At 39.6% G+C, this 25,922-nt stretch overlaps 1 protein-coding gene across 1 annotated transcript; it reads right to left on the bottom strand.

The window, feature by feature from the left end:
• Window positions 1-289: 289 nt before the first annotated feature.
• On the bottom strand, window positions 290-25,727 carry SC5D (sterol-C5-desaturase). The gene is made up of 5 exons (XM_037841756.1): window positions 25,607-25,727; window positions 9,729-9,946; window positions 8,834-8,966; window positions 2,183-2,283; window positions 290-1,825 (listed from the first exon to the last, which is right to left on the bottom strand). The coding sequence occupies exons 2-5, from the start codon at window positions 9,936-9,938 to the stop codon at window positions 1,370-1,372; spliced, it is 900 nt and encodes a 299-aa protein (XP_037697684.1). The 5' UTR covers window positions 9,939-9,946; window positions 25,607-25,727; the 3' UTR covers window positions 290-1,369.
• Window positions 25,728-25,922: the final 195 nt, after the last annotated feature.

Genomic DNA, 25,922 nt, shown 5'->3' with positions numbered 1-25,922 from the left:
AAGTAAGATGACATTATAACAGTAACTCAATGAGAAAAAAACATTCTTTTCTGAATCCCAAGCACCACATTTTATGACTCACCTCTTTCCAAAACACTTAAATCTAATAAGCACATGAAATATAAAAATAATTAGATAGCCCCTTCTCTCTTTTTCCCCTTGACACTGAGCATCCAGGGCCATTCTAAAGCAGTCTTGACAATCCACATAGTTTCTATGGTTTCAGATTGACGCAAAATTTATACAAAAAATTCTTTGTGCTTCACCATATTTAACTGATACAGTTTAATAATAGTCATAATCAACTTTTATTGATTTCACATAAATAGCTTATAGAATGGCTTTGCAAACCATGTTTTTTCCCCAATATATTTATGTTACAACACACATTTCTTTATGCAAGTATCTGCTAAATCATTTGCAGATGAAGTAGGGAAAAGAGGTGGACAAGAGGGAGAATAAGACTTCAAAACTAATCCTCATCGACTGGTCTAAATATCTGGCAATTATTTTCTTTTACAGAAAATTACAGGTTCGTAATTTTGAAACATATCAAAAGTGCAGTGCATTGATTTAACTTAAAACATCAGTAGCGTCAAATATATTACTCAGGTATCAAATTTCCCTTTCAAATATATTCAGATTCATATATTTTTAGAGTCATTAAATAATGGTTTCTAAATAATAATCAAAATCTTTAGTTAAATAATCCTGTATCTGGATTAAATCATGGTAGAAGTGATTTTTTTAAAGATTCCGATTTATTTATATATCAGTAAAATGTGATATTTGACAACGTCCTCCAGAGAATGAGCTTCCTATGCATAGGAAGATGGTAATCTAATTACACTTGCTATTAATTAGGTCATTTATATAGCCACTAATAAATCGGATTTTTTTTTTCACATTGATGTTTTCATTTGGACATTATTACCATCGTAATACTGGAGACTTAGCCATTTCTGAAACAAGGAACCACTTTATATTAGTATTTCTCCATTAACGGTGCTTAGTCATGGTATTATTAAGCACAACGAACTTCTCTTAATGAATGTGGGTGGATTAAGGCAAAAGCACATAACCTAGTCCCCTCAATTATTTATTCTGTCTTTTTAAAAACTGTTGTTGAACCTATATGAACTACAGATTTGTGTGCTGGAAAAACATAAGTTGTCGATACCTGGTATTTTAGGCATGAGGTTAAAATCTTGGGGCCCACAGCTTCTTCCCTTCATCTACCATTAGGCTCATTCCTCAGTGGTACCCACAATGCCAATTTTCAAATGATACCATTTATTTGCTATGTCTCTTGACTGTATGTAGATTATTTTGCCTTATTAAAAATATTTAAGATTAACTGGGTAATAATCTACTCATTCTTTGAAAGCTCTCCATTGAATAATTTTTCATTTTTACAACCATTTCCTGCATTACTGCAGCATTTTCCTTCTATTACCTTCTTCACATAGCTAAGCGGTCCCGTCCCTTCAAAAGAAGAAGGATTTTTGAACGAGCCTCCAATTCTATCCCACAGTGTGAAATACTGTCCATAGTTACAATCAAAGAACATGTGGTGGTCTGTATGATGAGCTGAACCATTAATAAATGGTTTTAAGATTTGAGGGACACGGAAATCACCATCATGAATGGAAATTGACCAGAAATTGACCAAAACATATAAACCTAAATAAACTACCTTATGTAAAGGAAAGATAAAAGGGTATATATGATAAGGTAGACTCTGAAGGAAACCGTCTGCAGGGTGAAAAGCATGACTTGCAAACGGAGTGGGAATCTTCCAAACATGATGAGGTTTATGTATGCGCTACAGAAGAAAAGGACACCATTAGCACCACAAACTTTACCCAGTGCAACATTCAACTTAACTTTTCATAAACATGTTTGCCAAAACTGCCTAACAGAATAACCCCTTTGAAATTAGCAAAACCACTTTATAAAATGCCCCCCTTCTTTACCCAAAACAGAATTTTAACACAGCCCCTCCAGATCCAAAAAGAAGAATATGAATAAAAGGTATCTGGTACCTGTCATTATACAGATGCTTAGGTATTTAATATAGTTAGAGGAAATCCTTAGACATACATGACTATACACAGAATTTATAATCATACACTGCTAATATGGGTAATATTTTTTCTATTTCCCCTACAAATGACTCTACCTTATATAAAAGCCTATGATGAAGGCCTCTGTGAATCCAATAGATCATCATGTCAGTGAAAAAGAGGAAGGATATTACACTAACAACAAGTCGAAACCAACCTAGAAGAGAAAGCAGAAAAGAGCATAATCAAGATTTAGCTTTCAGGATCAGAGTTCACCTTACGTATGTCCATCTAAATGCAAAATGTGATTCCAGACTCAAATATTATAAACATTTTTGGGTACTTCAATACATTATAAATTAATCTCCCTTAACTTCCTGGAATCTGCTCTAAAGTATTTCCTCATTTCCCTCTCGTAAGAGCTTGTAATGTCCCACTTACAATATTTGTTAACTTAAACTGAAAATATTTATAAGAAAGAAAAATGAACCTTCTAAGGCATCTATATTTTTCAAATCTCTGAGAATAATGCTATTGAATTATTTCCTTTATATTACTCTCCCTAAGAAATAATCTGCTTGCCTAGAATTTTATTTTCCACTAAATACCTTAAGCCTAGCATTTACTCTATAACCCAATGTTTTCTGATCTTTCCATCCTAATCCTTCCTATTTTTCCCTAACTAGGCAGATTACTCAATCTTCTCCCAACCTGTCTTGAAAGTCTTATCTCCCTACCTTTAATCATACCATTATACTTAGCTAGAATGCCCTCCCTCTCTTAATTTTTAATTATCACTATTAATTAGTTTTCTCTTTTTAAAAACTGTGGTTATATATGTATACACACACACACACACACAACATAAAATTCCCCACTTTAACCATTCTCAAGTATATAATCCAGTGGTATTAATTACATTCACAATGTCACACTACCCTCACCACCATTCATTACCAAAACTTTCCCATCACCACAAACAGAAACTCTGCATCCATTAAGCATTAACTCCCCATTCCCCTCCTCACTCCGCTGGTAACCTGCATTCTACTTTGTGTCTCTATGAATTTGCATATTCTAAGTTATTTCATAAAAATGAAACTCTAAAACATCTGCCCTTTTTATGTAGCTTATTTCACTCAACATGATGTTTTCAAGGTTCATCCATGTTGTAGCATGGATCAGAACTTCATTCCTTTTTACAGCTGAATAATATTCCATTGTATGGATATACCACATCTTGTTTATCTATTCATAGGCTGATGCACACTTGGGTGGCTTTCACCTTTTGGCTACTGTGAATAATGCTTCTATGTCTCCCTTTATTTTTTATATATTCCTACCCGTTCATCAAGGCCCAGCCAACTTATCACTTCAAGGTGTAATTTTTGTTCTCTCCTCTAAATAACTAACCTCTTACTAGAAAGAAGGGGTGTTGGTGCCAGCAAACCTGGGTTCAAGTCCCAGATCCATGCTGATTTGCTGAGCGACCTAGCCAAATTAAACTCTCTGTGCACCTCATTTCCTCACCTATACAATGAGCATAATATACAGTACCTATCTTGTAGAACTGTTTTGAGCATTACATGGTTTACTACATGTCAAGAGCTGACACATAGTAAGCACTCAATAAATGTTAACTACTATTATTATTTTTTATATACTAGATACTAGAAATGTATCCTGAAGAAATAATTTCAAAACTTCACAAAAGTTGTGACAGCAGGACTGTTTATAATATAGAAAAAAGAAACAATCTAAAGGTCTAACAATAAGGGATCACTTAAATAAATAACGGCTAGGAAATAATATAGTATAATACAAAGTGTCATTATTTATTTACATGAAAAAATATGGCCACGTAGGAGCTTCCACAACTGAGAAGGTCCATCACTGTGTGAGGAAGGCAACTCAGTTTGACTCCATGTGGGAGACGACGTGGAAGCTTACGTTGGAGACCCTCCCAAACCTCACTCTACGTGTCTCTTTCTTTTGGCTTCTTCTTATTTGTATCCTATACTATAATAAAACTATAATTATAAAAAAAAAAGCTTACATATATGTAAAAAGGCCCCCAAGTCCACTGAACTGGGACAGAACAGTCTCTTCAACAAATGGGGCTGGGAGAACGGAAATCCACATCCAAAAAAATGAGAGGACCCCTACATCTCACACCCTATACAAACATTAACTCAAAGTAGATCAAACACCTCAATATAAGAGACAGCACCATAGAATACTCAGAAAATAGTATAGGGAAACATCTTCAAGACCCAGTAATAGGAGGTAGCTTCTTAGACCTTATAGCCAAAGCACAAGCAATGAAAGAAAAAATAGATAAATGGGAACTCCTCAAAATCAAAAGCTTCTGAGCCTCAAAAGACTTTGCCAAAAAGGAGACGAGGCAGCTAAGTCAATAGGAGAAAATATTTGGAAACCATATATCTGATAAGAGACTGATACCTTGCATATATAAAGAAATCCTACAATGTTCATCTTTGCTAGCTATTAGGGAAATGCATATCAAAACCACATCTCACATCATTAAGAATGGCTGCCACTAACCAAACAGGAAACAACAAATGCTGGAGAGGTTGGGGAGAAACTGGAACTCTTATTCATTGCTGGTGGGAATGTATAATGGTACAGCCACTGTAGAAGACAGTTTGGCGGTTCCACAGAAAATTAGATATCAAGTTACCCTACAATCTGGAAATTCCACTTCTTGGTATATACCCAGAAGATCTGAAAGAAGTGACACAAACAAACATTTGCACACTGAAGTTTACAGTGGCATTGTTCACAATTGCCAAGAGAAAAAAACAATCCCAGTGTCCTTCAACAGACGAGTGAACAAACAAAATGTGGTATATACATATGATGGAATTGTATGCAGCAGTAAGAAGGAACAGGGTCCTGAAACACATGGCAACATGGATGAACCTTGATGATACAATGCTGAGTGAAATAAGTCAGACACAAAAGGAAAGATATTGTACGTTACCACTATTATGAACTCCCTGAACAGTGTAAAATCAGAGTCTTATTATGTAGAATATAGAGGAGCTAGAGATAGGCAGAAGCTAGTGAAGGGGGAATGATAACCTAATATGTTCAGATATGTTAATGAGGGTGAATTTAAAGGTATGGGAATGGATAGGAGTGATGATTGTTAGTTAATGGGATTATGAAGGCATACATGATTGAATCCCACAGATCAGCACTACAAATATAAATAGGTGCTTGCCTGATACACTTTTAATGTATGACACTGGTACAAAGAGTTAAGAACAGAGTAGTATATGGGAAAAACTACTTATTGCATACTAGGGACTATAATAGGAATGCCTTGCTAGTACCACACAAATATTAGGGACAAATAATTAAGGGCTGATAAGAGCTTTAGGGTATTTTGGGACATGAGAATTGTTTTAAATGGAGAGTGATGAGGATTGTACAACCAAGTAAAGAAAATGTGGGACACCGATTGAAACTTTACAGCTGTAAAGGGGAGGCTAAGCCCACCTATAATTATGCCTAGGAGACACCTCCAGAGAACCTCTTTTGTTGCTCAGATATGGCCTTTCTCCCTCTAAGCCCAACCCTGCAAATAAATTCATCACCACCACCACCACCACTGACGTGGACATGACCCCTAGGTGAGTGATCTCCCTGGCAACGTGGGACGTAGATCCCAGGAAAGAGCTTGGCCCTGGCATCGAGGGATTGAGAATGACTTTCTGACCAAAAGGGAGAAAAGAAAAGCAATAAAATAAGGTTTTAGTGGCTAAGAGATTTCAAATAAAGTTGAGAGGCTGTCCTGGAGGTTACTCCTATGCAAGATTCAGCTGATATCCCAAATGGTCACAGTATGATAAGCCCAAGTCAACAGCAGTTCCAAAAACCCTAAAGAATATCCAGGTCCCTATCTGAGACTCTATAAAAGTTTCACTTACTAATTTTATTTTTCAGAAATGTAAATCTTCCAGAGTATTCCTTTGCTAGATAAGTCCCAAAAGCCAGAGGCAACAGCTCTTCAAGAACATCAACCAGATGCATCTTCCTTTCCCATAATGTCAACACCTCTTTTCAACATGAACAAGTTAAGGTGGTCACTGCCTAGACACCCCCAAAGATCAGGAAAGTGATTAAACTAGAGGAAGGGGTAGCAACAGATAAGAGAATTTGGCAAAGGATTATGAATACTGAATCTTTGTATAATTTTTTTCTTAGTTCTTAGTGTATTGGAATAGCTAGAAGGAAAGAACTGAAACGGTGGAAATGTAACCCATAACATTCTTCGAAATCTGCTCTGTAGCTGCTCGTTAACTTGTACGTTGAAAGTTATCACCTTTCTGTATATATGTTATATTTCATAATAAGGAACTGAAACTGTAGAATTGTAACCCACAACATTCTTTGAAATTTGCTCTCTACCTACTTGTTAAATCACACTTTGAAAGTTATCACTTCTATGTTTATATGTTATATTCCACAATGAAAAAATGAAAGAAAAGGAAACAAATGCAAGGGCCTATCTTTGATCATTTCACTCTTCCTCCATGAACAATCTAATCTACAACAAAACTTTAAAAGTGACAGACAACACTAAAGAAATGCACATATGTGGCAAGACATAAATCCAAAAGAGTATAACATTAAAAGGGATTGACAAAACCATCTTGTAAAAAGACCAAAGTTGGAGAACTCATTTTAAATCTTATTAGAAAATCTATAGTAGTCAAAATGGTGTGGTACTGGCACAAGGACAGACTTATAGACCAATGGAATTAAACTGAGAGCTCAGAATTAAACCCACCATCTATGGCCAATGGATTTTTGACAAGGGTACCAAATGGGGAAAGAACAGTCTCTTCAACAAATGGTGCTGGGAAAACTGGATATCAATACATGAAAGAATGAAGGTAGAACACTACCTCACATCATATACAAAAACCAACTCAAAAATGGATCAACTTATATTTGGTTCTACATATAAGAACCAAAACTATAAAACTCCTAGAAAACACATAGGGAAGCATCTTGAAGACTTCGTGTTAGGCAACGGTTTTTAGATTTTACATCAGAAGCATGAACAAGAAAAGAAAAAAAAAAAGATAAATGGGACTTCATCAAAATTTAAAACTTTTGTGCATCAAAGGATTTCATCATGAAAGTAAAAAGATAATCTACTCAATGGGAGAAAATATTTGGAAGCAACATATCCTTTAAGGGTTTACCATCCAGAATATATACAGAAATTCTACAACTAAACAACAAAAAGACAACTCAATTAAAAAATGGACAAAAGAAATGAATAGACAATTCTCCAAAGAAGATAAACAGATGGTCAAAAAACACATGAAAAGATGCTCAACACCATTAGCCATTAGGGAAATGCAAATTGAAACCACTGTACACCCACTGGAATGGCTATTATTTTAGAAAATGGAAAATAATAAGTGCTGGCAAGGATGTAGAAAAATAGGAATCCTCATACACTGGTGGTGGGAATGTAAAATGGTACAGTCACTCTGGAAAATTTTGGCAGTTCCTCAAAAAAAGTTAAATACAGAACTACCATTAATGACCCAACAATCCCACTTCTAGGTATACCCAAAAGAATTGAAAATAGGGCCTCAAACAGATATTTGTATCCCAATGTTCATAGCAACATTAGTCACAATAGCCAAAATGTGGCAGCAACCCAACTATCCATCAACAGATGAATGGATAAACGCATTGTGGTATATATACACAATGGAATATTATTCAGTCATGAAAAGGGACGAAGTTCTGATGCATTGTAAAACATGGATGAACCCTGAAGACATCATGTTAAGTGAAATAAGCCAGACACAAAAGGAAAAATATTGTATGATTTCACCCATATGAAATCGCTACAATATGCATATTCATAAAGACACAAAGTAGAATACAGGTTACCAGAGTTGGGGGGGGGGGGCGCAGCTTAGAGGGGAAATTGGGAGTTAATGCATAATGGGTATACGGTTTCCATTTGGGGTGACAGAAACATTCTGGTAATGGATGGTGGTGAGGGTAGTGCAACATTGTCAATGTGATTAATCCCACTGAATGATGTGCTTGGAAGTGGTTAAGAAAGGAAAGTTTATGTTGTATATATGTTTCCACAATTAAAAAAAGAGAGACAGATAATAGAGACAATGATAATTAAATGCAATACCTGAGCCTAGACTGGAACTAATTATGGAGGAGAAAAAGCCCAAAAGACATTACTGGAACATATACTGAAATATTAACTACAAGCTTTATATCAATGTTAAATCACTTGAACTTGATAAGTGCATAAAGGTGGTTACATAAGTGAGTATCTTTGTCCTCAGGAAATGTACATCGAAGTATTAAGTGTTCAAGGAGCATGATGTATACATCATGTATACATGTTTAGAAAAGAGAAAGACAGATAGATAGCCATATAGTTGGGGTGGGTGGATGGATAGACGGACGGATGGATAGATGGATATGATATCACAAATGTGGCAAAATATTAAAAGTTAGTGGATCTGTTTATCTGGGGTGTGAGTATATTAGCATTCTCTGTATGAGTTTTGTATTATTTTTGCAACTCTCTTATAAGTTTGAAGTTATTGCAAAATAAAAGGTTTAAAAAAACACTCAGACAATTTATAACTACTTAAAAAGAAGAAAAAAGAAGATTTAATTCTTTAACGAAACCAATATGTGCTCAGACCACCCTCTTCCAGAGACTCAAATTGTTTACTTACCAAATGGAAACTCTCCTATGTCTTCATATAATTTACTGTAACCTTTCACCTCTAACAGGAACAATGCAACTGTGGGAATACTCATCCATGGCAATGCTTGGACAGTATGCTTAATCTCTCGATAAACTTGATTCTGAAAATCAAATTTCTAATAGTTAAAATCAGAAAAATTGACTTCTCAGTCATAATCTATGTCAAAAATGTTTGGATTAGATTGATAAAATCTTTTATCTAAGGGGGGGGGGCTTACATCCAAACTATTTGACCATTATGATTTTATTATGTGAGAAGGGTACATTCTTTTTGTACCAGATAAATGCAACAAACATTTTAAACTGAATTTTTTCCTCCTTCCCACCAAATCTGCATTCTCAGTTTATATTTCAGGAATAGTCATTTCTTTCATTAATAACTTCTATCCCAAACCCAATCCTCTTATTTTTTTCAGTCCCAACAGTAAATGACAAATACAAATAACTGAAAGAGGAAAATGATTGTAAACAACTTTAAAATTACCTAATTTGAATTCCCTATCTAGCAAAGAAAAATATACATAGTAAAAACATATTTCAGTTTCAGAAAGCCATATATTAAGATAATTATATAAATGTGTGCATTCATTTATTCAGCATTATTAACAAAGAAATTCCTATCTAAGTACTCAGCAAGATACCAGGCTTATAGATTAAAAAAAAAAAAAAAAGTTGGATTCATTTATTTATTTAAAGGGAAGGAGAAAGGGGATTAACCCCACCAAAAATATCTAACCTATCTGGGGGTGGTTTTAAAAATATTATTTAATGGCTATATACAACCAGTTTAATCTGAAAATCTCACAAATATAGCACCGTTATTTTACTGTAATGGGAGTCAGAAAATAAAGAAAATCACTTACCTTTAAAAATTGTGGATGTTTCATCAATAAATGATCAAAGACAAAATAATAGCTCAGTGTTGCAAAGAAGAAATAAAGGATATAAGCACCAAGATTTGTTATAATCAGGAGACTAATAGTTTGTCGCAAAGTTTCATCCTCTGCCCATGTAGCTGGATATACATAGGGTGTAAAAAAATAATAATCTGCAGCATTGAGTACAAGATCCATCTTAGCACCTAAAAGGTAAACATGTGCAACAATTACTTAACCATGTTTACATTTCTTTAAGCTAAAATTTTTTTTTAGAAAAGAGATATCTGAAGTTCCTGATTTAAGAAAAGCCATATGTACTACATATCTGCTGCTTTGCGAACCCCCTAAATGCAATCTCCTTGAGCCAGAAGCGATCTTAAATATCATCTTCATATTATATGGTGACACTGAAGCTCATTTAGAAAAACCAAGGCCCAGGAAGGTTAAGTACCCCAACACCCCCAGTGGTCTTCAAGCTGATATGTGGCATAGTCTAGATCTAATTCCATTTTAATGTTTAACGTTCTTTTCTATCATATCTGACATGGTAAGACACGATACACGGTAAGCAGTAGAACCCAGGGCACTAGGTACGCAGGCAAATGGTTTGCCCCTGTAGCTACAAGTTTCAGCAGCATCTCTCTACTAAAAGGACACGTATCTTAGAATTTTTGTTTTGTTTTGTTTTGTGGTCATCATTAATGTTGTCGTTACTTTCTTAATACTTATGTGCATTTAATAATCTTTTGGCAATTTCCCCAGGCGGGAAACCCAGGCCCAGGGCCTTCCCTAAGGGCCTTGAAGACTGCACACAGCAGCTTGCGTGACCTAGGTCAGTTAAGGTTTGACCTACTGTCCTTGTAAAATCAGGCTTCCTGCGCTAAATGTAATCTATAGCTTACCTCCTCCCTGAAACTCCCTGAGATACTATTATCTACAACTTATAATCCTCCCCTCTTCCCTGTTGACTACAATCGATCCACCCCTATGTCACAAGACCCCCATTTCTGCACCTATGCTCTCTTACCCATTGGAAAGCTTTGTCTCAAGCCCCTATAACCGGCTTGATCAGCCCCCCACCCCAAAGAGTGGAGTACTTTCACATTTGAGCTCTGGACCAGCCACCGTTCAGAGCAGCTCCTGACTTCAGAGCAAACTGACTGACTTCCACTGGATGTGCCTGGTGTCTTTGGCCTCTTGGCAGCAAAAGCCCCCTTGGGCTGTGAAAATTGGTGAGCTGCCAGCCTGGAGACTAAAGAAATCCCAGGCACTGACAACATGAATTTGGGGAAGGGAAAGGGGAAGACCCAGGGTGGGACACCGAGGTGGCCTGCAAAGTCCATGTGGGGAGGGCTGGCTACCGTCCTAGATGAATGGGGCCCACTGACAAGAGTATAGAGGCGCATGCATTTCCCCAGCCAGATTAATAGCCATCCTGCAGCAGGCCGCAGGATTACTGAGACTTCAGAAAGAGAAAAAGCATCATTAGACTGCCCCCGCAATAGGCTGGCCATTGTTAGAGGCTGTGAGCGCAGCCATGGAGGAGGCTTTAACAGCTAAAGCGGAAGTGTGCCATTTGGAAGAGGAATTAAAGTTAGAGAGAGATATGAGAGCCTCCAATCAGAATTAAAGGATGCTTTGAATGAAAGATTAAAGTGAGTAGATAGAAACCTAGAAACTTTAGCCTGTCGCTATGCTAGAGAGAAAGGGCGGAAACTGCATAAGGTCCAAGTCAGGCGCATTTTAACCTCCCCTGATTGGGATGCCAAAATATGGGATCTGGTGGATGTTTCCTCAGACAAGGACGACCCCCATTAGAGTGGAGGACTGTAAGCTTGTTTGACCTCTGGTCCAATGCAAAGTCAAATCAGAGCATGTCATATTCCCTAATGAGGCAGGTAGAGAGAAAGAGGGTGCTGCTAAGGCAGTCCCTGCTGCACCTACTGAGCAAAAGGTGTTCATTACAATGCAGGACTTTTCTGCAGCTGAATGGAGAGATATTGGGAATCAATACACACAAAAACCTAGGGAACCCTTAGCAAATTGGCTGCTGTGGCTGTGGGACAATGGTGCTGATGACACCTTGCTCTCTGGGCATGAGATAAGTAAACTATGCTTACTCATCACTCACCCCTCTCTATGCCAGTGCATGTATGCACTAGCCCCTAGCACAGAAACAGGTTCACTACTTGATTGGCTTATATGTCAATGTAAAGAAGTCTGGCCTAATGAAGGGACTTACCCCACCCACCCCCTCAGTGGAGCACTATAGGTGAGCTCCAAGATGTACTAAGGGGGCTGGGAATGAAGCACTTGATACACACTCAATATATGTGCCAGGTGCCATCGGGCCAGATGATGTACCCTTCACCACGGGGCTGTATGGGACAATTCTGCATACTGCTCCTAACCAATGGTACGGAACATTAATGCCAACTCTCAATCTGTTAACAGGAAAACCTTTGTCTGAAGCAACCCAGGTAATTGCTCAACTAGGAGAAGCAGACAGCCTGAGGCAAAACAAAGGCAGAGTTAGAGCTACTGGTCGTGTTCCCAAGGGCATGATGGCCCAAACCGGGAGTTGCATAGACAAATGTGGGCAGACTTGGTGGCCACCGGGACAAAAACAGGAAACAGATGAGCAGCCAAATGCAGTGTTAGTTAAGCTATAGAGTAGGTTACCTAAGGAGCAAAGGTTTACTAAGCCAGACGTTAGAACTCTGGAAGAAGCTACTATCTCTAGCTACAAAACGTGTGATCCCCAGCCCATGCCTCATAAGAAGCCTTCTACTCCTCCAGCTGAAGAGGTCTGGGAGGCTCCCTTTCCCCTAGATTAGGGGTGGGGCCAAGACTCCCAAGTGAGAGAAATTCATGGGGACAACCGGGTTTGGAAGCCACATATAGAACTATTTCCTGGTCTCTAACCAACGAGCATAGAGTTTTGGCTCTAGTGGACACCGGAGCTGAATGTACTCTAATACATGGAAAAGACCACGAACTGAAGTCCCCACATTAACCACTGCTGGGTATGGGGGCCAAGGAATTAAAGCAACACAGAGGCGGGTACTAATGCAAATTGGCCAACTGCCCCCTCAAACTTACACAGTGTATATATCCCCTATTCTGGAGTATATACTAGGAATTGACATTTTACAGAATATTACCTTGCAAACTGCCATAGGTGAGTTTCGCTCAGGTGTTGAGTAGTCAAAGCTGTCCTCAGGGGCCATGCTAAAACTAAAACTATTCCTTCTGCTGTTATTGATAAAGTGCAAAATTATCCTACCCCATGCACCCCCAAGCAATTAATGGCTTTCCTTGGTCTGTTAGGCTACTGGAGATTCTTTATATCCCTGCAAATTCTGAAACCTTTGTACTTGTTAGTCCAAAAGAGAAAAACACGGGAAGGGGATGTCCCCCAACAGGCTGTGTTTGAAAGGTCTAAGAGCACAATAGTGCTGATATTGGCTTTGGGTGTGGTTTATGGCAAAGGCAACAGGCTAAACATCTACCTATTGGATTCTGGTCCCAACTACGGAAGGGTACAGAATTCAGATATACCCTTTGGAAAAGCAACTGTGCGCAGCTTATAATGCTCTATTACAAGTAGAAGGACTAACTCAGAGATGCCCAGTGAGCTTATGAATGGCCACACCCAAACAGGGGTGGATATGTGACACTATAAACAAGCCCCATTTGGGTAGTGCTCAGCTGAGCATGCTGACAAAATGGAAAGCCTACTTCCTACAATACAGCATGTTTAACAACAACCCTTTGAGTGCAGAAATGTATGAAATTTTAGGACTGGTCTCCTACTTAGAAGAGCAGCATGCCCTGCTTCCTGTCGATCCTCACAAGGTAGCTCCTCCCATGCCCTCTGTTGACAGACAAGGAAGTTTATGGTATAACTGCTGGATTGACACATGGGCAACCTGCTACCTGGATGGCTATGGCTGTCCAGCACAGTACTGACACCATTTGGTAGGAGATTGGAACTTTGCAAAGCAGCCAGCTGGCTGAGCTGAGCTGTATGGATGTCATTGTCCACGAACCAGGGGACACTGACTGTTCATACAGACACCTGGGTCATGTACCGAAGCTTAACCATATAGATGGCCACCTGGAAGCAAGAACAGCCCCCTCGGGGGAAAAGAAATGTGGGAAGACATCTGGACTGCCTGCCACAAACACAAGGTAACCGTTTTTCATGTCTCTGCCCATAACACCAATTCATTACTAGGTAACATAGAAACCGATGCCCTGGCAAAAATCTGCAGCCTAGCACCAACAACGCATGAAGCTGCTGAGTGGCTACATCAAAAAACAGGGCACCAAGGATATCAGACCCTGTGGAGGCTGGTACAGCAGTTCCAACTACCCCTCACCAGACACCAATTAAAAGAAGTAGTGGATGTTTGCCCCTCCTGCTTGCTGTGATGGTCAAGAATGCTTGCTCACCAATTTGGGCACATTGGCCAAGACCACATCCCTGTCACCTGGTGGCAAATAGACTATATTGGCCCCCTTCCTCTGTCCAAAGGGGCAAAATATGCCTTCACCACTGGAGATATGGCTACAGGACTGCTCTGGCCTTCCCAGTGGGCAAGGCCAACCAACAGGCTACAATACATAGCCTAGAAAAATTGAGTGCCTTCTTCAAGATCCTCACGTATGTGAACAGTAATAGAGGGACCCCACTTACCAGGCAGGTAAAGTCAAGCCTTGGCTGCTGAGCGTGATGTCCTCTGGACATTCCACCCGCCCTACAACCCCACCACATGGCAGGGTTGATTGTCCCTGCTCCTGTCGAGACGGTAACCACTGGGCCTATGCAAGCTTTCTGAGTTCAGGTAAAGGGACCAGCAACCTTACAACCGTAGTGAGGTAACAATAACAATTTACTCTTACCTGTACCACAAGCACTAGAAATTGGGGAAAATAAGGTCAAATGGCCCCGGTCCTGGCCAATGCAGCCTTGATGGCTGGGTGTCCTAAGCCCATGGGGGGTTGGGATCGCCCAAAACCTAAATATTAGACCACAATTTATTCAAAAAATGCCAAAGGTTCTATACATTGTTAACCCAGGGCCCCCTATACCTCAAGGTACTAAATGTATGACATTATGGATGCATTATGCCTAGGCTAACCATGGATGCAAACCCTGGGGGTCCTTCACAACCCCAAGGGGAAAAGATATGGTATTTAAAGCCCCCTCATGAGGCCCCATCATTATCCACTGATTGTAATGGAGTTTGTATATGGTTACACCACCAAGATGTGTCTCTTATTGTACCCCATAAACATCTTTCTTTTCACCCACAGCACTGTAGGAAACACATTTCTACAGTGGGCATGTGCAGTAACATCTGCACATTGCTCCTGCCAACCAGACCGTTTGGGACGCCATGCTAACGTCGCAATGCACTCACTGACAACAAGTGTGGAAAGACTTCTTCCCTTTCTCTGCATCACCAAATATTTTTTCTTCTGAGACTCAATCTTATTCTTACACATATTCCCTGGTCCGGAGCAAATTAATAAGTCCCAGCCTATATTTGGGTATTCAGTACATGATGGTTTAGGATAGCTCACTGCTGAGACTGTAACCATTGATAAAGTGGCTCCAGTTTGCAGGGAGTGTACTGAAGGAAATAGAGAAATGGGATGGCTGTCCCTTGAATTCTGCAGCATGACCATCTGCCTACAAACGGATAGCTATCTTCAGTGGCAAAATGTTAACACTAGCCATGGAGCTTATCCATCCCCTAAAGGATGGCTCTGGACTTGCAGGCACAACAGCTGGTTGTATCTGTCCTATAACTGGACTGGACAATGCACTTGGCAACCCTATGTGCCTGTTACTCATTATGACACTTTACCACATATACTCAGCTATTGGGAAATGGTAAAAACTAGATATAGAATAAAGTGGGAGAACCTAAGATGGCAGCTAGGTGAGACAGGGAAAAAAACACTTCCATGAAAAATACTAGATAAAAACCAGAAGGTGACCCAGAATACCGGGTTCAGTGATGCACCAGCTGGACAAGGTCTGCTACAACCACATGCACTTGTTGAAACCAGGAGTCTGCATCCTGAAACAAGTGAGTAAGCCAGCTGAAAGACCCATGGCTGCAACACGGTGTGGGGAAGCTGAGGGATGGCGTTTGGAGACGGACTGGTTCTTTTAAAAAAAAAAAAAGGGAAAAACCCAGGAGCAGCTGCAGTTGAGATGGTGGGAACCGCACAGTGAAGCATGGCAGGGGCGGGCCGAGCCAACCTCTCGGTGTCTGGCATGGAGGATAGCCTGCTGCAGATTCCCTCAGGGCCAGGGGAGCAGAAGGGAGAGCCAAAAGGAGAAAGAAACCCCGCTGCTTGCAGCTGGCTCCCCGGCGGGCTGGAGACACTTCTGCCTGGGACTGTGCCCACAGCCCAGAGCCATGCCAGTTGTCCCGGAGCTGGGAAGGAGGAACTGTGCGAAAGGGGGGGGGGGGGGGTTGAGACGCCCCATTCAGCCATCTTTGCATCAGGCTGAGAGTGCCCCTGCACGGCCCGTTGGCCTGGGGCTTCTCTTGAGGGATGGCGCACACTTGTGACATAGCACAGCCTTCCCTCAGCAGAGGTCCTGGAAGATCACAGCCGAGAAAGGGGGCCCACTCGGAACACCCAGGGATGCTACGTCAATGCCGGTGGTTTGTGGGTCAGCAACAGAGAAAATCTGGGGCAAAACTGAAATGAAGGCTTAGACTCTTGCAACAGCCTTGAATCTCCAGGAACACCTGGGAGGTCTGACTATTAAAGCTGCCCTGCCTCCCTGACCACCCAGACACACGCACCACGTTCAGGGTGGACAGCTCCAACAACAAACCCAAACTGAGTTCACCAACTGAACCCCACAAGAATCATTTCCCCACACACCACAAGGACAAAGTTGAGGAGAACTGACTTGAGTGGTATAGGTGACTCGCAGACGCCATCTGCTGGTTAGTTAGAGAAAGTGTATGCCACCAACTCGTATTTCTGAAAAATTAGATTGGTATTTTTTTTTACAACGTGAAAGAACCCTATCAAGCAAAGAAAATGCCAAGATGCCAAAAACAACAGAAAATCTTAATGCATATGTTAAAACCAGACGATATGGAGAACTCAATCCCAAAGACCCAAATCAAAATATCAGAAGAGACACAGTACTTGGCACAATTAATCAAAGATCTACAATCGAGGAATGAAAACATGGCAAAGGATATAAAGGACATGAAGAAGACCATGGCACAGGATAAAAGGGACATAAAGAAGACCCTAGAAGAGCATAAAGAAGACATTGCAAGAGTAAATAAAAAAATAGAGGATCTTATGGAAATAAAAGAAACTGCTGGCCAAATTTAAAAGACTCTGGATACTCATAATACAAGATTAGAGGGAGTTGGACAACAACTCAGCCTCCTTGAGGACCACAGAACAGAAAAAGAAAGAACAAAAGAAAGAATGGAGAAAAAAATAAAAAAAATCGAAATGGATCTCAGGGATCTCAGAGAAGGGTGAAGGTCTAGAAAGAGTATTCAAAGAAATTGTTGGGGAAAACTTCCCAGACCTTCCACACAATATAAATACACAAAGCATAAATGCCCAGCGAACTCCAAATAGAATAAATCCAAATAAACTCACTCCGAGACATATTCTGATCAGACTGTCAAATACTGAAGAGAAGGAGCAAGTTCTGAAAGCAGCAAGAGAAAAGCAATTCACCACATACAAAGGAAACAACATAAGACTAACTTGTGACTACTCAGCAGCCACCACGGAGGCGAGAAGGCAGTGGCATGACGTATTTAAAATTCTGAGAGAGAAAAATTTCCAACCAAGAATACTTTATCTAGCAACACTCTCCTTCAAATTTGAGGGAGAGCTTCAATTTTTCACAGACAAACAAATGCTGAGAGAGTTTGCCAATAAAAGACCTGCCCTACTTCAGATACTAAAGGCAGCCCTACCAACAGAGAAACAAAGAAAGGAGAAAGAGATACAGAGAATTTTAACAGACATATATCGAACCTTGCATCCCAAATCACCAGGACACTCATTTTTCTCTAGTGATCACGGATCTTTCTCCAGAAGGGACCATAAGCTGGGACATAAAACAAGCCTCAATAAATTAAAAAAAGAATTGAATATACTCAAAGCACATTCTCCAACCACAATGGAATACAAATAGAAGTCAATAATTTTTGAATTGTAACTCCACTATTTACTTCCTCTGTGATATAAAATACACAAACTCTAATGACAAATCAGTGGTTTTGAACTCAACGTAAAATATATAATTTTAGACAACTATATAAAGGTGGGGGAATGGAGGAGTATAGGAACATAGTTTATGTGTCCTATTGAAGTTAAGTTGGCATCAAAGAAAAACAAGATTGTTATGGATTTAAGAGGTTAATTTTAAGCCCCACAGTAAACACAAAGAAATTATCAGAGAACATGACCATAGAGATGAAAAGTAGAGTATGGGTTATGAGAAATGGGGGAAGGGGCAATGGGGAGTTAAGAAATGAGTGTAGGGTTGCTGTTTGAGGTGAAGGGAAATTTCTAGTAAGGGATGGTGGGAAAGAGATAGCATTACAACATTCTAAATGTGATTAATCCCACTAATGGAATGCTAGGGAGGGGGTAGAATGGGAAGATTTAGGCTGTATAAATGTTTCCACAATTGAGGGGAAAAAAGACAGTCTAAATAGATGACAATTGAATGCCAAGGATGATGACCCTGGATGGGATCTGAGGACGGAGGACAGGAGGCTCAAAGGAGACAGCTGAGACATAAGAAAAAAAAAAAAAAGGAAATATAGAATGTAAGCTTTGTATCAATGTTGAATCTCTTGTACTTCTTAGCTGTGTTTAATGGGATTGCATAAAAGAATGTTCTTGTTCATGGGAATTGTACATGCGAATTACAGTGTTTGTTCAAGGATGTGCAGCTAGCTCTCATATGTTCAGAAGACAGAGCAATAGATGATGGATGATAGATAGGGAGGGAAAGAAATAGCGGTGTGACAGCACGTTAAGTTGGTGGATTGGGGTATCAGGGGAAGGGGGTCAGGGTATGCTGGAGTTCTGTGTATGGGGTTTGTATTGTTTTTGCAACTGTTGCTATAACTTTGAATTTATTTCAAAATAAAATTAAATTAAATTAAAAAAAAAAAGAATAGAGTGGACTGCCTGGTGGTTTTATCCTTTAGCTATTTTAGCCCCAGGTGGCACCGCCACAGTAACTGAAAAACACGTAGCTGCTTTAGCTAACCACACTGTGCAAGCATTCAATGAGTCAAGACAAGCTGAATCATTGTATAATGATGAAACTATAAAGTTAGGAAAGTAGTCTTACAAAATAGAATGGCTCTGGATATTTTAACCACTGCCCAACGGGGTACCTGTGCTTTAATTAATATTCAATGTTGTGTACAGATACCTGATAACACAAGCTCTTAATCACATGCAAGATCATATACAAAATATTGAACATTTATCTGATGATCCTTTGTCCAAATGGTTTAATTCTTTAACTTGGCTGTGGCACCACTTATTAATAGGATTACTGGCCATATGTACTGGTTTACTTGCACTCAGCTGATTAATGTATTGTTGGATCATGGAAGCAATGTCTGTCCTATGGTCAATGCAAACAGCTGCATGGGGGTGGACTGTGGGAGCCCTGGGGCCTAGGGCCTTCCCTAAGGGCCTTGAAAACTACGCAAACAGCAGCTTGCGAGACCTAAGTTAGTTGAGGTTTGACCTATTCTCCTTGTAAAATCAGGCCTCCTGCACTAAATGTAATCTATAGCTTACCTCCTTCCTCAGCTCCCTGAGATGATATTATCTACAAGATAACCTATAATCCTCCCCTCTTCCCTGTTGACTACAATCAATCCTTCCCTATGTCAAAAGACCCCCATTCCAGCACGTATGCTCTCATACCCATTGGAAAGTCTGTCTCATGCCCCTATAACTGGCTTGATCAGCACCCACAAAGGGCAGAGTACTTGCACATTTGAGAGCTGGACCAGCCGCCATTCAGAGCAGCTCTTGACTTCAGAGCAAACGGACTGACTTCCATTCCCTGTAATAAAATTTCATGCCTCAGAACGTGCCTGGCGTCTTCTTTGGCCTTTCAGCAGCAAAAGCCCCCTTGGGCTGTAACACCCCATCAATCAAGAAATGTGTAACAGAAGCCTCATGGTCAGCATTTCATCAATGTTAGCTCTCCCTAACTTATTTATGCTTTTGGCTGCTAACCTGTGGTATAATTAATGAGGTTAGGTATCATCTTCTCATGAGTGACATGAAATTCTTCAAAATCTTTATCAGGTTCATTTTCAAACCTCATTGGCAGCTAAAATTTTGATAAGCATTAATTAATTCTGATTACCAACCTTCATTTCAAGCATTAGCAATTTCTGAAAACAGGATCTTTATGACTGAACTCTTACAGGAAATTCTGACACCTAGGCTTCTGTTAACTGTTGCAGACAGTATAAATACTGGTTTTTCCCAGACACTCCTTGGACAAAAGGTTGTATTTATTCTAATCACACTGGGGGGAAAGTAAATGCTAAAAACATTATTTTTCACAAGAAGTCAAGGAAGAGAATGCATGGAAGAATTGTCTAGGAATAGGAAACATTTTCAGTCCAGCCTACATTGCCTATCAAGAGCTTATACTGCAAGCACAGATGGTCACTGAACCAGCCTGAAGATTTCTCCATATTAATGTCCAGGTATATTATGAACCCTGTTTAGACAGTTTAGATGCTGGCTTTTTCTAATCACTGCCAACTTATGTATCTAGAACACTAGTGCCTTCTGTTAATAGTTAACCTTTGCTTAATATTAAAATCTGATGACTCTCTTGCAGTCTGATTAATGTTTTTCAGGAATGAATATCAGATACGGGGCTATTTCATCACCACTGCAAATTTATTCATTATGCAGGTTGTCACCAGGTATTACCTTAGCAAATCTGTCAGGGTAATTTTCAGTTGCTTGAGCTTCATGATCAGCAGAATAATTTTTACCACACTTCCAGACATTTTCCACCAAGCTTCCTAAATTTCTGAAGCCTCTCTTCTTAACACTAACACACATCTTCAGTAGCAGTTCCTCATAGTATGTTCTAGCTTGTTTCATGATCAACAAACCAATCAGTGCATTTGTTTACATCCTTATTTTTCATTAGATTTTGGTTATCATCACTGCCACCATAAATTTCAACAATCTGTGTTTTTAAAGTCATATATGGTGGTAAGTCCCATTATGTCTTCTTTGATAGGATGCCCCCCAGACACACCATGCACAAATTGCTAAAATAACTCCACATTCCATGCTATTACTAATGACAGATGTTTTCATTCATTCTGTTTTTTATAAGGCCATTTTTAACAATTTTTGACATTTTACATTGCAATTACCCCCCAAATAACAAAACAAAACAAAAGAAGCTAAACAGCAGCAGCAAACAGCAGAGGTAGAAATATTTGGTAGGTGCATCAAGACACAATGGGTGTCTTAGTGAGTTGAAATCACGTTTTGCCATCAAATGAGTTTAGGTGCCAAACTTTAAAAAAATAAAAAATAAATAAAATAAATTTAAATAAAAAAATAAAACAAAAATGAAAACATACAACTTTTGATTTTCAGGACTTTCTAGACTATGGGTAAGGCACTAAGGATCTATGTTCCTCTGTGTGACCCCACTGTTGTTTATTTAACCAAACACCCATATACAGACATTTTTTAATGTTTTGTAATTATAAATAATGCCAAAATGTATAAACCCAGGATTGGGTAACTTTCTATAAGTTTAAGTGTTAGGTCAAAGACCAATTGCATTAAAAACTTGGGACGATATTGCTAAACTCTTCTCCACAAGGGATGTACTACTTTGCGGGACTGTGAACAATGTAAGACAAAGCCTATTTCTTACAACCTCACCAACAGAGGGTATTATCAAACTTTGGATATTTGTCAATCTGATAGGAAAGAAAGAGTAACTTAGTACAGATTGATTTATATTTATATTTTAGACTGAGTTTGAGTATCATTTCATATATTCAGATTAATTTGTATTTTCTTTTCTGTGGATTATCTTTTTGTATCCTTTTCCCTTTTTTTTCCACTGAGTTTTTAGTCTCGTTTTAAAAATCAACTTCTAGAAATTCTTTATTTATTAGGGAGTTTAGCCCTTTGTTTGTGATATGAGTTGTAAACATTTTTTTTTCTCATTTTCTCAGGAAAAGAAAAATTTAATTCATTAATGCCGAATGCTAAATATTAACACATGCCCGCCATGTCACTTTTAATTCATTCAAATAACAATATATTGTGTCAAGTGCTATACCTGGTAATGAGCCTACAAAGATTAAAATACATAGTCTAAGTTAGTCTTAAAGGTAAGATGACTGTAGAAACAAATGACATCAACGTGACAACTGCTATTATAAAAAAGGTACATATATAAATTCTATGAAACCAGAAAAGACAACACAACTACCCTAGCTTAGAGTAGAAGTCTTCATTGTGAACATGACATATGACTTGGATTCTGCAGGACATCACTAGAAAGTAAAGTTTAGGCATAGTAATTTCAAATAGAAGAAATGACTGCAAAGGCATGTTAGGGTCATAGTATACTCACGGTTCACAGAGGGTGGTTGGGAGGTTCCAAGGGGTGTGATGGGGTGAGGCAGAAGAAAAAATGCCAGGTGACGAATCTGGTGAACGGACTTTAGTGTTAGACTGTGATTTGTTGCCCTCCTAAGGAATATGGATTTTCTCACACACAATGGGGAAGATACCAAAAGGTTTTCAACCAGGAAAGACGTATAATCAGACCTACATTTCATAAACACCATTCTATCAGGAATATGGACTATTGATGAGAAGCAGGGTTACTAGCTTGGTTGCCCCTGTGGCAGAGTAACCAAGAGAAGACGACAGCTTGACTAACTTAAAGCAGTAGCTGTAAGAAAAACGTACTCATGGAAGATAATTTAACTGATTAGACAGTGAGAGAACTCTAGCATGACTGTGAGATTTTAGCTTGACTGAGTAGATGGATGAGCGGTGGTGTCATTATAAAAGAAACAGGGAACATTGGGAGAGCTAGTAGATTTGGGTGGAGTACTGATAAGAGGTGGGTGAGGAACCATGGCTTCAGTTTGGGAGTTAAATCAAGTTACCTGTGGCTCATCTGGGCTCCTGGACATAAGCAGGAGACCACATGCAAATATGGAACTGAAGTTCAAAAGTATGCCTAGTTGAAGTCATAAGAATGGAGACTGGTAAAGGAGATAGTGTAGCAGCGGAAGGCATTTAAATAATCCCAGGAAGCACAAACATTTAAGAAAAACCTAAAAACTGAAAAGGAAACTGCTATACCACTAAAGACTGGTAAGAGCTGAAGGACTAATTACAGCTTATTTATACTGCCACACAGCCCTAATTCCATACAGTACCCGGAAAAGTACAGTGCAGCCAAAAGAATCAACCATTAACCAAAAATCTTTATTTGGTCTTTAAAATCAGATGTAAGTAAACACCTTAAAAGGATTTCAGTCCTTGACTTTTAAAAACTCTTTAACTCTGCTTTTACCTGAAGACCATGCTAACTGTGTGGATTTGTATTTGTCCTGCCCTTAACAGCTCTAATAGTAAACAAGTGCCTGGGAGGGAGGAAGGACTGTATCTCAGTCCATCTGGAGGCTGTGCAGATACTGTGAAATTAAACCTGCTCTCAATGTTTTTAGAATTTCGGTCTCAATTACTTGTTTTGTTAAATGTAGTAATTAGGTATCCATGAATATATTGCTGTAATTTCTGACATTTAACACATACAATCTTCTGAAATCTGTATAACAGGATCTCAAAACTGCAATTTTGAAGTAAGTTTATATTCAAACCCACCTCCGCAAAATAGACATAATATATGTTGTAGAATTGTTGTAAGGTTCAGAGAGACTAAGTATATCAAGCAATTGTTACCATCTAACACAAGGAGGTACCAAATAGAAGCTCTTATCACTGTTTTGGGAGTCAAAATTACTTTAAACTAAAGCTGAAAAAGGTGACAGCCACTTGGTTTTTCATTGAAAAGTAATAATAGCTAATATTTACTATGTACTAGGTACTGTAAAAATTTTACATATAACTCACTTAACTCTCTCAACAAACCCCAAAGAATCAGGTAGTACTATTATGTTTATTTTATGGATAAAGAAACTGAGAAAGAAAATTCAACTAATTTGCCCAAGGTCACAGAGTAAATACATGCTGAGCTCGAATCAAAACACATGCAGTCTTTTTGCTGAGTCCATGGATTTCAAACAAGTTCAATGACCTCTTCACTACTCTCAACTCTCTGACTCCTTGATGTTTAAAATTCTCAGCAAATCTACAAGTTCACATAATTCTGCATATAATATTAAGGGGTTCATGGACTCCCTGAAGTCAGAGGCTCCATAGTCCCTAAGAAAAGTACACCCACTTAAAATAAAAGCTCATACTGAACATTAACTTTGCAGAAAAAAAGAAACCTTTTCTCAAAACACAGTGATCCGTATAATGCTATTAAGCTTAGGTTAACTGATTCTATTTCTTTTTTCTTTACTTAAAAAGTATACATAATAATAGCCAACAGTTATTGAGAACCAGATATTATCTTAAACACTTTTTACATATTATCTTGTTTAATTCTCACCTTCGAGGTGGGCATTTTAAAAATCCCCATTTTATAGAGGCGAAAACTGAGGTCAGGAGTGTTTAAATAATTTGTTCAACAGCTAGTAAGCTGAGTTGTATACTGTAGAGTTTATTCTTTTAGCTACCACACTATATTATCTTGGAGATAGATATATATACATGACATGCTCTATACATTCTTTTAGCTACCATACTATATTACCTCTCGTGTATCTATTATTATTCATGCATTTGGGGAATTCTGAGTACCACCCCATGGTAATTACATTTCACAACGTATTTATTATGTATTTCTACTTAAAAAAAAATCACGACAGTGATAAAACCAGGCTGCCACAAACTTCTCAGTTTGGAAACTATATCTACAAAGGTAATGCTTTCTTCTCCTACTACCATCTCCAAATTTATTCTGCTATAACATAGGGATGCTAGTACACATGGTTTTTCTTTTTACGATGTTAAACTAACAGATTATTTCCCACTCCCTTCTAGCCTTTTCGAACTGCGGATTCTTGTCCCTTCATCCTAATTTCGTTGCAATAATTAGGCTGGCCCTGCAAAAGGCATGAGGTCCCAGATACCGATCTGTTTTTCCACCCAATTCTTTTGTTCCTTTAATAAGTCCTTCCAAGAACAGGGGGAAATCCGTCGCAAAGTAAAGCACCAGTGTGTTCAGTCAACAGACTTCCCTTGGATAGGAGACCCGCAATAGCCGACATCAACTATGCCATTTTCTTCAAGCCCGTCCATAACGTCTGTTGCTTTCACGCGTGGGCTTCCGCACCCGTCCCGAAATACCTGCTCTCATCCAGCAAAGAGCCCCTCCTCCCGCCAGCCCCGGCCTGCCAGCGTCCCTCGCGCCCGGCTCTCGCCCACCACAGTCCCCCTTGCGTGTTTTAAGGATGCCGGTCAGCGCAGCAGTCCCCGGGTCAGTGTCACTGGGACACCCCCCGGCGCCTGCCCAGTGCCGGGCATCCAGGAGACAGTCAATGAACGTTTGTGGCAGGCTGAAAACGACTTCGGCCCTATTTGCTGATTGCTCCCTGTTCCCTTTTCTTCCTCCCCTCTCCCATCCCGCTCCGGATGATTGCGCTTCCTGCCGTTCCTACCTAGCGAGGATCCGCCGCCCTTCCACTAGCTGCCGTCTCCAGACTGCCGCTGCCGGTCCCCTACCACACCCGACGGGCACGGCCTACCTAGGTGTACACATAGCCTGCGCGCCGCGCGGCCCACGCGCCAACCAATCAGGGGCCGGCGGCATAAGCTGATATGACGGCGGATCGCGCGACTTGGCGGCTAGCGGATTCAGCGGTCACGTGGGCGCCGCGCGCTCGGCCCTGCCTCCGCCTCGTCCAACCTGAGGGAAGGGAGGGCGGGAACTGAATTCAGGTACTGAGTGAGGTCGGGAATTGGGTTTCAGGTTTT

This window comes from Choloepus didactylus, chromosome 6 (assembly GCF_015220235.1).
Source record: "Choloepus didactylus isolate mChoDid1 chromosome 6, mChoDid1.pri, whole genome shotgun sequence".
NCBI classification, from domain to species: Eukaryota; Metazoa; Chordata; class Mammalia; order Pilosa; family Megalonychidae; genus Choloepus; species Choloepus didactylus.
This window is presented reverse-complemented; position numbering and strand designations above follow the sequence as displayed.

Excerpts from the sequence above, each read along its gene's own strand:
- SC5D (XM_037841756.1), bottom strand. The coding sequence starts at position 9,938 with ATGGATCTTGTACTCAATGCTGCAGATTATTATTTTTTTACACCCTAT. Across the intron at positions 2,284-8,833 it reads CATAGGAGAGTTTCCATTTG|GTTGGTTTCGACTTGTTGTT; the intron begins GTAAGTAAACAA and ends TTTCTCTTCTAG. Across the intron at positions 1,826-2,182 it reads ATCATAGGCTTTTATATAAG|CGCATACATAAACCTCATCA; the intron begins GTAGAGTCATTT and ends TTTCTTCTGTAG.